Genomic DNA, 15,604 nt, shown 5'->3' with positions numbered 1-15,604 from the left:
GTTGCATTATATATATAACTCATATTGCCGTGCAGAAAAGTCATCACAAGAGAGAATTTTGTTTGAAATTTGGCATTTATTTAAGTCAAAGCATTCAATATAACTCAGTTGTGCACAGTCAGAGATCATGTTTTACATTAATTAATTAATGAATTTCAGCATATACTTTGAAACTGTAAACCTACCAGCTAAATTATTTACCCTCATTTGCATTCTTTCTGTTCAACTAATGAACTTATTACAAGAAATCTTTTTTTATTCACCTAACACCTTTTAATATAAAAAAAGACTATCTGAATGAAAAAAAGGAGCAGTTCTAATCAAAGTTGGTTACATTAAAGCAGGTTTAGCTCATCAAAATAATAATAATTTTCACCAGCATATATTATAATCAATAATCCAGTAATATGATTTAGACTAATGATTATTACTAATGATTAACTTTTTTTTTTTTTGTAAAGTTCTGTATTTATTCTGTGGCTAGATTTGTTATGTGCTTTGTACTTGCATGCTGTGAGCAGCTACGCAATGGTGGATTTGTCACATATGATCAAGTATTCAGGAAGAGCTTGCTGACCGCTGAAGATGACATAAGTCTGTGCCCCGTCAGACACACTATCATAACGATCCAAAGGGTCTCCCTTCATGGCTGGGGGCAAAATGAAATCTGGAGACCCAATCGTAGATCTCCCAGTGAGGACCCGGGCCTGAATGATGTAGATGTACTGCTCATGTTCCTGTTCCTTCCACAGCCTCAGGGCTCCGTCCAATGTACTGCTGAAGTATATTCCACTGCCATACTTTTGCTCTAGAAATGAAGGAAAACATCTTTAATGAAGATATTGTAACCTGATGCCAAACATCAAAACATCATCTGTACTTTAAAAGCATATAGTAAATGAACTTTTACAAGAAATGCCTTCAGAGAAGAATATAACAACCTAATTATTATTCTGAATGACTTCACGTGTGTGTTACCTGCAGGAGGGGCGAACTCTTTCTGAAAGCCTACTCTGCAGATGAGATCACAGAACTGAGCTGACACACGCTGGTAGAGGCGCTTGGGTTTGTCTTCCACTCTCAGCTCATTCCTGTCGAACAGCTGCTTCAGCGCGATGTTCTCTAGCTTCTCCAACTGTAACAACCACAACCACATGCCATTAGATGCTAAACCTCCTTATTGCTGCTTATTGCTTCCTTATTGCTTATTATTGCTTGTATCTTGTAGTTGAATGAAAATGAAAAAAAAAAAAAAAAAACAAAGCTAGAGAAAATGACATGGCCTATAAAAGATATTGTTTAACACCTAAAAAATAAAATGTAGCATATATGTATGATGTTAACAAATTCACCTTGACGATTCGGAGCCCAAAATCAACCAAGGCTCTCCTTCCTTCTTTTTCAAAATACTCTCTGCTCACAGGAGTTCTTGCATAAAATGAATTGGTAAGAGGATTGAAAGGAGCCAACAGGCCTGTGGTGTAAAGAAGACTCTATCAGGTGAGCAGATGCTATACTACACTGAAGTAATTACTGAATGTATTAAATTCAATAGAACTATTTCCAATAGAAATATTAAAAACATACATGTCCTCTTCATGGAGCTTATATTTCCACTGTTGTCAACCAAAGTCATGGCCTTCAAGCTGAATTTGCGGTTATTGAACTCACGGTTTTCAATTCCTGCCAGATAAGCTTTCTCCAAAACTGCACTGATTTCAGGTGTTTGTATCCAAGGTTCATTTTTACAGCTCCAGCGAACCACAGAATACAGAATGTCTCGTTCTTCAGCTTGGGCGAAGTCCTCCTGGGCCTTACAAAGCATGAACTCCACCTCAATTGCCACACAGCTGACATCTGAAGGACTTCCAGTGATGGTTATGCCACCATTTCCACTCCTGAAGAACTCTTCAATGTGAACATCAAACTTTGTTTGAAGAGAGAGCAGGCATTCATGGTCTCTTTGCCCAAGATATATGACATGGTTATTCTTTATTGTTTTGTTATTTGATGGCTTTAGCATATTAATTGTCCACTCTTTTGCTTCTCTCAAAGCTTCTTTGCAGACACTTTGGAACTCAACAGTGGGCGTTTCATATGCTGTGGTTTCTTTGGATGCAGAAGCAAAGCCTGAAAGTATTTGAGAGTGACAAAAGAAAATTTATCTCAGTGGTTTTCATGAGTAGCTGGGCAAAAGTGTGACACTTTTGAAATCAGAAACATAAAAGTAAATAAAAACAATGTTACATATTTTGCTTACTTTTTGTCACATTATTGTGTACTTCTGGGGACTTTGCCTTTCCTTTTGTGCTTTTCATCTCTTTATCAAAAGCCTAAACATTATTGAAGAAACAAATATGTGAAAAAGTAAATTTTCTACTTAATTTCAGTTGTGCTTGATTAATTTTACAAACTGTACTGCACATAATTTTTATATATTCACTTTTTTCATATTAAATGCAGATTGAAGAATTCTGTCACTGAAATGCATAGTACATAATTATCATATATCACCTCCAACATTTCAATGTCCTTTGGAAACACAACAAAGTATACGTCCAGTTTACTCATGTTGTGTTTACCAAATTCTGCCACAGCCTCTGTCATGATTCTGGCAACATCTCGCTTCTGAAAGCCCAGATTACCAGTACCAATAGCTGGGAAGGAGATTGATGTGTATCGCAGAGCAGAATTCCTCAGACATTCTGAGACGCCATTGTAAAGAGACTACATGGAACAACATAAAAAAGTGGGTACAGATATTGACAGGCATAAAAACATGAATTACAGAGATAGATAGATAGATAGATAGATAGATAGATAGATAGATAGATAGATAGATAGATAGATAGATAGATAGATAGATAGATAGATAGATAGATAGATAGATAGATAGATAGATAGATAGATAGATAGATAGATAGACCTTCAGGGACGTATCTGTCAATGCAGTATGATATACTGCTTTACATTTCAGATCACTTCCACTTGTCTTATAGAGATCACCACGTGTGAAACTTGTGAAGTTTTTTGTTTTGTAAATCTCATCTTGAATCTTTTTGCCAGCTTTCTTCAAAATAGCTTTTGAAATCTCTCCTTGGGACAAAACACGGTCTTTCGAAATTGTATTGACAATTACATCAACCTGGAGATTAAAGCAAATTAAATTTTTATATTTCTGTCACTCAGTTGCACATAATTTTAATTTGTTGTACAGTTCAAACTAATTTTTATTAAAAGATTTAAAAGTCATGAGATGTTAGCAGTTTCTTAGAATTATATAAAACAGTTGTGACAACTAACAAAATCTCACTGAGCATTGTTGAGTTGTTGACAGAGAGTCTTACCTCTTCCTCCTCAATAAAGCCCTTTTTAAGGTGCAGTGTTACATTGCCACACTGCAAACTGTTGCTTGAAGAGGATAGCATGCTATGGCCTTGCACAGCTCCACTGTATGAGCCAGAGATGCTGGACGGATCTAAATACGCTCTAGTGGCTCTCTCCATTTCTTTGACTGAAGGTTCATCATTATTGACCAGATGGATTTCCACATTCTTGCTATAAAACCCCACATAATCATGGAACTGCTTTATAGCCTTTACAATAATGTCTGCACAGCGATCTCTTGGAAAGTTGAAAAGGCCAGAACTCAGAGCAGGAATTGCAACAGAGGGAATGTTTTGATTTACAACTATTTGTAGGATACTAAAAATAGCCTTATGTAACAAGGGTGCAGCTTGATCACACTCCGTCTTGGATGGTTTTTGAGACACTTGGGGACCTACAGCATGTATGATACATTCACATGGGAGATTCCCAGCAGGAGTGAGCACTGCCTCACCAGTTTTCACTTTTCCTCCTTGTTTTATAATATCATCACTCCATTTCTGAATCATTGGTCCCCCAGCATCACTCAGAGCTTGTGCAAGACCTCCTGCATGCTTTAGCTTATCATTGGCTGCATTGACCACAGCAACCACTTTATGACGTGTAAGATCATCTTTCCAGACTGATATTTCCACTCCGCCGGACAGCTTTGTGGAGTACCTCTTCTCAGCATGTAAGGCATGACCTGTGCTTCCAAAGGAGCCAGTCTCTTCAATATTACGGAGAATAGCCATGCAATTAAATTTTGCCTGAACAGCATGGCAAAAGGTACTTTGACACTTTCCCAGAATGGCAGCCTGCCCTGGAACCAGTGGAATCTGTTGTATGTCACTCATGGCTCGTAGCTTCCTCAGGACAGACAACTATGGCTTCGGGGGAGAAATGAAGTATCGACAAAATATGACCACATAATCGTTAGTCAAAATATCCTATTAGAATTTGTACAAGATTTATATTAGAATGTCTTTCATAATCTGGAACAAATCCTTAAGGATACGATCAAATAAGCCTCCTTTAAGAATCAAATAAAATGCTACTAGTGATATGCCAAAAATATTATATTACAATTGTTTTCAAGCAGGATCACAATCCATGATCTTGATAAAATAATTAACTTCTATTAGTTCATTATTGCATCTTTGTAATTTAAAATAATAAAGAACAAATATGCAAATTTGAAATGATAGGACAAATACAACATAAGATTCAAATGAAATAAAGTGCTTTAATTGCTCAGCTAGGTCTATTTAACATAGCCTAATTAAAGTAAGAAACTGAATAATCAAATGTAAAAATAAAACATACGTACATAAATTAAATATAGGCCTACATTAATTTTTATTAAAGATACAAAAGTTATTAAGTCAAGAGCAGTTTTCTTTTTTTAAAATCTTTTCTACTGTTGTTTGATTAAGAAGGATACAGAGAGCAGCAGGTAGCCTATATGCAATGGATGATGACTTAGGCTTTTAGTCTCTAACATTCTGTTTCACAGAAAATACAGGAATGAGGGCGAGCACTGATGACTACATTTTTTATTTTTAGAGTGAACTATCCCTTTAAACTCCACAACATCAACAACAAAACTGGGCAATTCCGCAACAAAAGAACCGGAACAAAATTCGAGACAAAATTCGATTTACAAACACTAAACATTAAGGGAGTAAAACTAGTTTAAGTAATGGTTTTGCAATCAACAATTTAAAACATAAACGTCGTGTTTTACGCAAAGAAGCATAATTATCCGTGATGCCGAAACGCGTCATGAAACTGCAACAAAGTTCCATGTAACGTTAGCCTATAACTGAAGTGTAGGCTAGGCTACTTGTTTTGGAAATAACAAACACATCTTATCGTAGTTTCGACTAACTTTTATCAAAACAGCTTACAATGACTGTCAAAAATCACATAAAAAGTTCGTTAAATTTAAATCGAAAGCGAAAGAATTGTGGGACCTTCAATTCATTAAATGCGAACAGAGGTCAGTTTACTCAATATAACCTAACGTTACAATACTCTGTTTACTCACCCTTTTATTTTATTAACTGCAATACTTTCCTTTTTTTTCCAAACCGGCGATGGTTTTACGTTTCGAAAAGACCACTATGGGATTCTGCTTGAAGCTGAAACTAGCCTATTATATTTTCTGTTGTCGTTGCTGGAAAAAAAACCCGCCTCGTGCATGACCATATAGGCTTCAAGGAAATCAAAAGTGAAAGTTTTAGCCTTTTCACTGGGTTCGTCAAACTCCTCAGTCACAGGACAGACGGACATGGCTGGAGAGTTCCCGTACGCTCTCTGCGTCGAGGGCCAGTGGGACCCCAACACTCCCAAACTAAAAAATAAACTTATTATCTATTTCCAGAGTAAGAAATCCGACGGAGGCGACTGTGAGGTGGAATACGGCGTTTCTGACGGACAAACTGCAACTGTTAGGTTCAAAACAGAGGAAGGTAAAGTTAACCTAGTCTTCCTGTCCTAAACTCCTTAAGAATTCTGAATCACTGTTACATATATGCATAAATCGTAAAGTGATGCGTTGATATTAGAAGTCTCATAATTATTGATAAGGCCTATCGAAAGATGTTGTAGAGTTAGCCTACTGTGGGAGGGGACCAAGAAACGAAACCAATCTTTTTTTTTTCCTTCTTTTTTTTTAAATGTATTTTTTTTTTTTTTTTTTGCGTTATGCAAATGAAAATAAATGTTCACTCATTTGTGTTCGATTATGTTTGGATCAGTGAGACAGCGGGTTCTGAACAAACAAACGCATGAGCTCAAGATTGGTCAAAAAACAGTGAAAATCACTGTAAGTCTTCTGTCATCAGACGCTTCAGTTCCTCATGTGAGTATTCAATATCACAAGTGAGTAAAGTGAACGGCTAATAGTTTGACTTGGAGTAACAACTAAACTTTGTTTTCTAGGAATCAACCTCTTCGGTCAACACAATCACGGGTAAGTCCCGTTTTATACTTCAGAATAAACGCTGTTCTGCTTCCCTCTGCTGGTCATGCCAGCATGAACACTTTCTTCCACAATGTGTCCCAGTTAACAAAAATATATTCTAAGAACGTTTGGCTAAAGTTCCCATTAAGTTATGAAAACGTCATTTCTGAGTGTTTGCTAAAAAAAAAAAAAAAAAAAAAAAAATCCCCTGATTGTTCAAACAAAAAGCATTATAGGAACGTTCTATTTGATCATTTTGCAAACATTATGGGAACTTTACTTTTGATTATTCTCTTTACATTCTGAAACAGGTAGCAAGTAACAGTTAAATAAGGTATAAATGTTTTTTTTTTTTTTTTGTGCTACCATTTTGTGAACGTTAATGGAAAACGTTTGTTCATAATTTGGAGTGAACCTTATTGAGTTGAAATCGTATTGTCTTACCTCACCTGTATACAGTTTTAAGTTTCCGCTGAGAAAAAAAACGTCTCGGTTACGGATGTAACCCTCGTTCCCTGAGTGGGAACGGAGACGTTACGTCGGATGACGACGATTGGGGTTTCGCTTAGAAGCCTATCACCTTCGAGTATATAAAACGAGCCAATGGCAATGAAATGCCATGGGTCTACGGAATTTGCATAGCGTAACTCCGCCCGCCGCAGGGGGTATATAAGGAAGTACGCTGGCAGAATGCAGATATGTCTTCGCTGAGGAGTCGAGACTGGACCCAGGCGTTTTTCAGCGGTACAGCGGAAGTGGCAGGAAGACGTAACGTCTCCGTTCCCACTCAGGGATCGAGGGTTACATCCGTAACCGAGACGTTCCCTTTCGCGGTCACTCCGAGTTACGTCGGATGACGACGATTGGGGTTCCAGTCTAATCACGCCACCTCGGCTGTCTTCCAGTGCCCTGCGTAAGTCTGAGCTCCCTGTTGTGAGACTAGCACGAACGAAGGAGTCCTACTTAACACAGGGATACCAAGGTACACTGGGAAGCATATCCCCAGAGAGAGAGATATGCAATCATGCCCAGCCATTGATGGGGGGGACTTAGAATAGACATATGACCCGGAGGGATGCATATGGAATAACACTGGGGTGTCCAGCCGCAGGTGGAATATTTAAACCCCAGGGGAGGCAAGGTGGCTTGCCAAGGGAAAGACACACGCTCCCAAAGAGACTTACAGTGGAATACACATGTGGGTGTCACCCAGAGGGGGGACCATGCACATGGAGGCACCTAGTCAAGCGCAAAAGCTGCGTTATGGCAAAATGGCATAAGTCAGGCGTTGACGTAACCAGTGCTGGAGGAAACTCAGAGCTTATCAGACTCACCTGAGAAGAAAGTCGCACGAATCCCGTCGGTGGAGAGGAATGGCGAGCAAGCGAAGACACCTGAGCAGAATCTAGCACCGGCTGGTTGAAGCGAGTACATGAGAAGAAACTGGCTCTACTCGGAGATTATAGAATCTCGCGAATGTGTTGGGTGTCGCCCAGCCTGCAGCTCTACAAATGTCTGTTAGCGAGGCGCCATGTGCTAGAGCCCAAGAGGAAGCCACACTACGAGTGGAGTGGGCTTTCACACCAAGGGGGCATTGAAGACCTTTCTGCTGGTATGCCAAAGCAATGGTATCCACTATCCAGTGAGATAGCCTTTGCTTTGAGAGAGCCTTTCCCTTCAGCTTCCCACCATAACAGACAAAGAGCTGGTCTGAGGTCCTGAAACACCGCGTCCTGTCTACATAAGCACGAAGGGCGCGTACTGGACAGAGCAGTGCCAAGGCTGGGTCTGCCTCCTCCAAGGGCAGCGCTTGCAGGTTCACTACCTGGTCTCGAAAGGGTGTGGTAGGAACCTTGGGCACGTATCCAAGCCGGGGTCTCAGGATCACGTGAGAGTTAGCCGGCCCGAATTCCAGGCACGCTTTGTCAACCGAAAATGCCTGCAGGTCCCCTACCCTCTTGATGGAGGCCAATGCAACCAGAAGCGCTGTCTTCATAGACAGGAACTTAAGCTCCACTGATTGCAAAGGCTCAAATGGAGCACTCTGCAGGGCAGTTAGAACCACTGAGAGGTCCCAAGAGGGTACGAGGGGAGGACGAGGAGGATTCAGTCTTCTCGCTCCCCTCAGGAACCTGACGATCAGGTCGTGCTTCCCCAGAGACTTACCATCAACTGCTTCGTGATGTGCGGCAATGGCGGCAACATACACCTTCAGGGTGGAGGGAGACAGCCTTCGCTCCAATCCTTCTTGCAGGAAGGAAAGCACGACACTGATGGGGCATTTCGTGGGTTCTTGATGTTTAGAAGAACACCAGTTGACGAAGAGGTTCCACTTCAACGCATAGAGATGTCTCGTGGACGATGCTCTAGCGGAAGTGATGGTAGCCACCACCGCAGGTGGTAGGGTACTCAAACCTGCCTCGTCCCGTCCAGGAGCCACACATGGAGGTTCCAGAGATCGGGACGAGGGTGCCAAAGGGTGCCCCGTCCCTGAGAAAGGAGGTCCTTCCTCAGAGGAATTGGCCAGGGAGGTGCTGTCGCAAGGAGTACTAGTTCGGAGAACCAGGTCCGGTTTTGCCAATACAGGGCAACCAAAATGACCTGCTCCTCGTCCTCCCTGATCTTGCGCAAGGTCTGCGCAAGAAGGCTCACTGGGGGAAACGCATACTTGCGTAGGCCCCGCGGCCAGCTGTGCGCCAGTGCATCCGTGCCGAGCGTGCCCTCGGTCAGGGAATAATACAGGTCGCAATGGGACGAGTCGCGGGAGGCAAACAGGTCTACCTGTGCGTCGCCAAACTGATCCCAAATCAGCTGGACCGTCTGGGGATGGAGTCGCCATTCTCCAGCGAGAGGCCGAACTCGAGACAGCTCGTCGGCCGCCTGGTTCAGGTGTCCCGCGAGTTGTGACATACGGCGGGAGCGTAGACCACCTTGATGGTTGATGTATGCTACTGTCGCGGTATTGTCTGATCGGACTAGTACGTGCTGACCCCTGAGCAGCGCACGGAAGCGGTGCAGGGCGAGACGTACAGCCAGCAACTCGAGGCAATTGACATGCCAAAGGCGCTGGGGTCCTGTCCAGGAGCCCGCGGCAGCATGACCATTGCACATGGAGCCCCAGCCCGTGGTGGAGGCATCTGTTGATACAACAACATGCCGGGAAACTCGTTCTAAGGACACTCCGGCCCGTAGAAAATTGAGGTTCGACCACAGGGTGAAGGTCTGACGGCAGGCTGGAGTCACTGGAACTCGGAGCGTGCCGTGTTGCCATGCCCACCTCGGGACTCGATCGCGAAGCCAAAGCTGAAGCGGTCTCATATGAAGCAATCCCAGCGGCTTTATGCCCCAGGAGCCTCTGAAATAGTTTCAGTGGAACCGCACTCTTGCCCTCGAATTGGCGAAGACAAGTCAGCAGTGACTGCGCGCGCTCGCTCGTAAGCTGCGCGCACATGGCGACCGAGTCGATCTCCATACCGAGAAAAGAGATCCTCTGCACGGGGCAGAGTTTGCTCTTCTCCCAGTTGACCCGAAGGCCCAGACGAGCTAGGTGCCGGAGCACTAGGTCCCTGTGTTCGCAAACCTGGTCTCGAGAGTGAGCTAGGATCAGCCAGTCGTCAAGATAGTTCAGGATGCGAACCCCGTGTTCCCGGAGGGGAACAAGGGCTGCCTCGACGACCTTCGTAAAGACGCGAGGAGACAGGGCTAGCCCGAAAGGGAGAACCGCGTACTGTTATGCCTGCCCCTCGAAAGCAAACCGTAGAAACGGTCTGTGTCGAGGTAAAATGGAGACATGGAAGTAGGCGTCCTTCAGGTCGATCGCTGCAAACCAATCCTGCGGCCGTACACACTGGAGGATGTGTTTGGCCGTTAGCATCTTGAACGGCAGCCTGTGAAGGGAGCGGTTCAAGACGCGCAGGTCGAGGATTGGCCGTAACCCACTGGACTTCTTGGGTACAATGTAGTAAGGGCTGTAGAAGCCGGACTTCATCTCGGCTGGAGGGACAATCTCGATCGCACCCTTCGCCAGTAGGGTGGCGACCTCTGCTCTCATGACAGGGGCATTGCCACCGACCATAGTGAAGCGGACTCCCCTGAAGCGGGGAGGAGATATCGCGAACTGAATCGCGTAGCCGAGCCTGATGGTTCTCGCGACCCAGCGGGACAGTCTGGGAAGCTCTAGCCAGGCCTCCAGAAAGTGCACCAGCAGGGTCATACGAACCACAGACGTACCGTCGGTGGGGCAGCGAGGCGGAATGACCGGCACCGGCGAGGGTGGCATAGCGGCCCTGTGCGGGGGCACGGTCATTAACCGCGTCCTGCCAGAGGAGGCCAGGGGAGGGCGCGCGTCCCACGGGGGCGTGCTCTGGCAGGGGTCTGTCGATAGAGGGGGATGAGAGGAGCGTGGCCCGTGGGCGGCGCGTGCTGTCATCCCGCACCTCTGGGACAGAGGAGGGCGGCAGTGGCGGGACCCGAGGGTGGCGCGCACTGCGGCCCTCGGACTCCGTCGGCTCAGGATTGGGGAATTCAATTCTGTCTTTAACCACATTAGGGCGCTGCTCGCCGTTGGACGAGCAGCGGGGAGTGGAGAACAAAAGATTCTCCCCCGGCCCTCCACCGGGGGAAGGAGTGGCCCTGCTACCAGCTCCTGGGACAGAATTGAAGCCAACCCTGAGCAGCCCATCTCAGGAGCGCCGCTTGGCCTGGCGTTTAGCGGGCGGCGGGGCTGGAGAGGGCTGTGGCGCCTGCCTGCGGCTTCCTCCACGACGCGGCCCGGGTGAAGGCTGCTGCTGGGGCCATGCGGGAGGGGTGGCCGCGGGAGGGCGCCCTCGGCGGCGAGCAGGCTGAGGATTCTGTGCCGACGGCTGAGCAGCGGAGCGTCGGGGCAGAATGTGTTTTATAGCCTCAGACTGCTTCTGGGCGGTCGAGAACTGTTGGGCAAAGTCCTCGATTGCACCGCTGAAAAGGCCGGCCTGGGATATGGGGGCGTCGAGCAGACGAGTCCGCTCGGGCTCACGCATATCAGCCAGGTTCAGCCAGAGATGTTTCTCCTGGACCACAGCTGTGGACATCACCAAACCCAGGGAGCGCGCGGTCACCTTCGTCGCTCGGAGAGCGAGGTCGGTGGCGGCGCGCAGCTCATCAAAGAGCCCTGGGTCTGTCCTGCCCTCGTGCATGTCACGGAGCATCTGGGCCTGGTAGACCTGCAAGATGGCCATGGCATGCAAAGAGGCAGCTGCCTGTCCCGCCGCACTGTAAGACTTCGCCACCAGGGTGGACGAGAATCTACAGGCTTTGGACGGGTGCTTAGGATCACCCCGTGATGAAGTGCCTGCCGGACACAGCTGCATCGCGACAGAACATTCAACTGTGGGAACCCCAGTGTACCCACAAGCATCCGATGCTGAAGAGGGGTGTGTGGACCGTGGACGTGTCGGCGGTTTGTCCCACACAGTTACCCTCAGGTCACCCTGGCCACCAGCCGAAGTACAGCCTCTCGGGGAGACCGTAGATCGGGGTGTGGATGAGGGGACTCTCGCTCTGATGAGCTCATTGAGTCTCGACCGCAGCATGGAGATGGTCATGTTCCCGCAGTGAGAACATGAATCATCCACAAACGCTGCTTCAGCGTGATCAACGCTCAAACACGCTAAGCAGAGATTGTGCCCATCAGGAGAAAATACATCGCGACCACAACCAGAAGTGCACGGGCGAGACATCTTTAAAAAGACGTGCCACATGCAATGCTCTTTTTGTGAGAGGAAAACTCTGCGGATGTTGAAGCGAACAGGGAGAAATCACACTAACTGTCAGATCACTGACCAGATCAGCAGAGAAATGTGCACTCGCTGAAATCGCCGTCACACCAACACCGGAGAGCTCGCTCGTCTCGAAGGAATGAGAAGAAATAACTCAGAATTTTGGCTTTTGTGTAGTGGAGAAGTTCTCGGCTCCGAAGCGAAAACATACAGTATCTGCATTCTGCCAGCGTACTTCCTTATATACCCCCCTGCGGCGGGCGGAGTTACGCTATGCAAATTCCGCAGACCCATGGCATTTCATTGCCATTGGCTCGTTTTATATACTCGAAGGTGATAGGCTTCTAAGCGAAACCCCAATCGTCGTCATCCGATGTAACTCGGAGTGACCACGAAAGGGAACATTGTCCACTACAGCATACCTTCAATAGCATTAGCCCTGCAATAAGATGAACACTACAACAATATTACAGTAATATTACAGTTTTTAAAAAATGCTTTCACACTAAAAGTTGTACTTAAGGTTCACTTAGCAAAACTCATATACCTATTCAGACCAAATCTGCAAAATTGCAAGCACATTATATATGCTTTACACTCAGTTTGCATTTGTAAAACAAACTTTTTGCAAAGTGCAAACACAGTTCTCTACAGTAGACTCATCACTCAAAACTAACAGCTTTGTTTTTCATTTAGAAAACACTGCCATTTAAATACCACAGTCATTTCACAATTACCTACACCCAACTATCATGCATGAAAACACGTACATAAATTGATTACTTAGAAATCAAAACTCAAAGTTTAGAGAAACAAATAAATTTTGACCCTTTCTTTTCTGTTTATTTTGTAAATATACTGAATATGCATAGAAGTCTATGTCTTATTTCTGTAGCACTTTACACAAAAAAGTGTTAATATTGCGTGCTGTATTGTGTAACAAGTTATCTTTTTCTGTAGGGTACAATGGGGTTAAACAGGGTTAAAGGCACAACTTAAGGAAAATGTTGAGGAATGTATATATATATATATATATATATATATATATGTGTGTGTGTGTGTGTGTGTGTGTGTGTGTACATATTATCCATCAATGTTCAATAATATATAAATATATATATATATATATATATATATATATATATATATATATATATATATATATATATATATATATATATATATATATATATATAAATATATATATACACACACACATATTATTGAACATTGATGGATCAACACATTTTGTGGTATAATAAATCATTAAAGTAGTTTGTTTTGCTTAAAAATTCTTTCCTACATTCGGGATAAAAGGCTCACCAGGATGGTACATACGGCCCGCAATAATGATACAAATACTTTAGCTCAAGTAATGTTTTGCATAATATCTAAGTTAATATTTGTTCAAAACAATCACTTCAGGAAAGTTTGTACTATTTTCTGTTTATCTGAATAAATAAAGGAAATGTATTTTTAACAAATAAACTGTAAAATGCTCATTTTAAAAACACAGAAAAAAAATACTTAAACCTAAATATTCTGAAAGCTTTGAAGGAGATCCCATGAAAATGTAATATGGCTTTACAGTAGTAACAATAAATGTGATATTTTATAATATGATTTACAGGGCGTGGTTGAGGCAAAGGATAAAAGAGGAGGATATATGCTTAGCATAGTCTTTATTAATAACAAAATCAAAATAACAAAATACTCAGGTATCTCAGAACTTCTCAAAAACACGGACAAAACATACAGCAAGCAGACGATAATGGACAAGGAACAGCAAAAAAACGGGGCTATATACACACCGCGAGTGTTCCTTAAACGAAAGGCGGCATCCACCAAGGCTGCATATCTCATCAATTGCTGAAGGCCTGTTTTGAAGGATGCATTGGATGTATCCTTCGCGGCCTTAAATCACCCACAATCCTTTGCACACACACGAAAATAAACTTACAGAAGATGAGTCAGTACTGAGCTTGTCTGAGTTTATTATTAAATGTAAGACAAAAATAATGTTTTTGGACATGAAAGCATATATGCTATCTTTTGTTTTGCTGACTTAACACTAAACTGACACTAATGTAAGCCAGCTGTCATTCACTGTATTGCATTAAAAGAAAGCCAGTTAATATAAAATTATAAATTTCAAAATTAAGTTTTAATAGTATTTTCGTGCCGTGACCGTGGGGGCGGGAACGTGTGTGACGTAGCCATGGACACTTACTAGACTGTCTCATTCTAGCGTTTAATTGCTGAGGAGTCTAGCCTACAAACCGCAGAATGACTGGACTAGGAAGGACGCAGTCTCGGTAGGATGCAGCCTTCCGTTTGAGAAGCACCCAGTGAAACACTAGGGACTAAACAAGATAATTAACAAGACACAGGTAACACATGAGGGCAAATCAAAAACCATGGCAACTAATGAACTGGGACAAAGGCTCCCTAGCTTCCAAGGTTGTGAATCAGTATATCGTGTTCATGAATTCGGGCACTGGTATTTATGAACAACAGAACTGATATCTTGTTGATATTATGTTTTAATGTTATTTAAAGTACATTATAAATACTTTACATATGCACATACATGCAACATTTCAACCATAAATAAATTATAAATGTTTGCTAGATTTTTTTCCCCAATATTACCTGTCTAGGGATGTATGTATGTTTATGCTGGAATATAATTAAATAATTATAATAATGATCAGTGTCCCAACTACTGAACTAAGGAGCTGATTGAGAAGCACCAATGACCTAACACAGGAAACTGAATTCAATTCAATTCAATTTTAAATATGATGGTTTCATATTTATCTAACCATGTCATGCAGCCAGCTATTTATTATCATGTTAATGATCATGCCTTTAGCCTCAACAGCAGGGGTGTTTTTTTTGTTTTGTTTTTTTACCTCAAATACCATACTTTTACATATTCTTCAGCTATTAAAAAGTGTTGATTTAATTACTTTTAACAAAACTGAAAATCATTAACAGGACAATAATTGAATCGATTCTCATGTGCTGTTGAAATCTGCAACATTTTATAAAATACTAAATATTAGATCAATTAGCTCAGAATCAACTTTGCACTGCGGCCCGCGATTGCATAAATGATCAGCCACATTTCCACTTGCATCGTGAAATGCAGATGTTTAGGAAAGTTCTGCGGCAAGCTTTTGTGCCATGTAGTGATTTAGAGTTTAAAATCAAATGCACATTTTACCTGGGTGCATCTTTAGCCTCATTGTACCCTATATATTACAGTTTTTCTGAATTGCTAAAACACATTTCTTGAAACTATCACCCACTTTCTCAAAAACCTTAAACACACCAAATCATCATACTACATTCAGAGAACATCTGACTCTTCTGGCATAATAATAATAATAATAATAATAATAAAACATTATATTTGTGCTCAAAATCAAACAATGCTTTCATACACAGCCAATCAAAATATAAACACTACAGAACATTCATTAGACACTACATCAAAAAATGGAGAACA

General features: G+C 43.1%; 2 protein-coding genes across 4 annotated transcripts in view; one reads left to right on the top strand and one right to left on the bottom strand.

Moving 5' to 3' along the window:
- Positions 1-64: 64 nt before the first annotated feature.
- On the bottom strand, positions 65-5,746 carry parp9 (poly(ADP-ribose) polymerase family member 9). 2 transcript variants are annotated; one of them, XM_081367588.1, is made up of 9 exons: positions 5,417-5,746; positions 3,348-4,256; positions 2,927-3,145; positions 2,515-2,727; positions 2,261-2,333; positions 1,588-2,130; positions 1,353-1,474; positions 979-1,135; positions 65-808 (listed from the first exon to the last, which is right to left on the bottom strand). In XM_081367588.1, the coding sequence occupies exons 2-9, from the start codon at positions 4,221-4,223 to the stop codon at positions 522-524; spliced, it is 2,490 nt and encodes an 829-aa protein (XP_081223714.1). In that variant the 5' UTR covers positions 4,224-4,256; positions 5,417-5,746; the 3' UTR covers positions 65-521. The 2 variants fall into 2 exon arrangements, with proteins under 2 accessions (XP_081223714.1, XP_081223715.1); XM_081367589.1 differs by having other exon boundaries at positions 1,672-2,130; positions 5,417-5,586.
- parp14rs1 (poly(ADP-ribose) polymerase family member 14-related sequence 1) overlaps positions 5,000-15,604 on the top strand; it is a 20,618-nt gene continuing 10,013 nt past the window's right edge. The window contains exons 1-4 of one of the 2 annotated variants that reach the window (XM_081367586.1): positions 5,000-5,368; positions 5,753-5,840; positions 6,129-6,232; positions 6,313-6,343. In XM_081367586.1, the coding sequence (XP_081223712.1) occupies positions 5,357-5,368; positions 5,753-5,840; positions 6,129-6,232; positions 6,313-6,343 (235 nt within the window). In that variant the 5' untranslated portion in view covers positions 5,000-5,356. Of the gene's footprint in view, positions 5,369-5,628; positions 5,841-6,128; positions 6,233-6,312; positions 6,344-15,604 lie in introns of those variants that run through there. The other variant, XM_081367585.1, reaches the window with a different exon arrangement.

This window comes from Scardinius erythrophthalmus (assembly GCF_964197995.2).
Source record: "Scardinius erythrophthalmus genome assembly, chromosome: 6".
Taxonomy (NCBI): domain Eukaryota; kingdom Metazoa; phylum Chordata; class Actinopteri; order Cypriniformes; family Leuciscidae; genus Scardinius; species Scardinius erythrophthalmus.
The sequence above is the reverse complement of the archived record's forward strand: the minus strand, read 5'-3'. Positions and strand labels throughout refer to the sequence as shown.

Bases quoted from the DNA above. Each gene is read 5' to 3' on its own strand.
- parp9 (XM_081367588.1), bottom strand. From the start codon at position 4,223: ATGAGTGACATACAACAGATTCCACTGGTTCCAGGGCAGGCTGCCATT. The intron at 1,136-1,352 runs GTGAATTTGTTA...TGGTTGTTACAG, and splicing joins TTGGGCTCCGAATCGTCAAG to TTGGAGAAGCTAGAGAACAT. The intron at 809-978 runs GTAACACACACG...CTTCATTTCTAG, and splicing joins AGAGTTCGCCCCTCCTGCAG to AGCAAAAGTATGGCAGTGGA.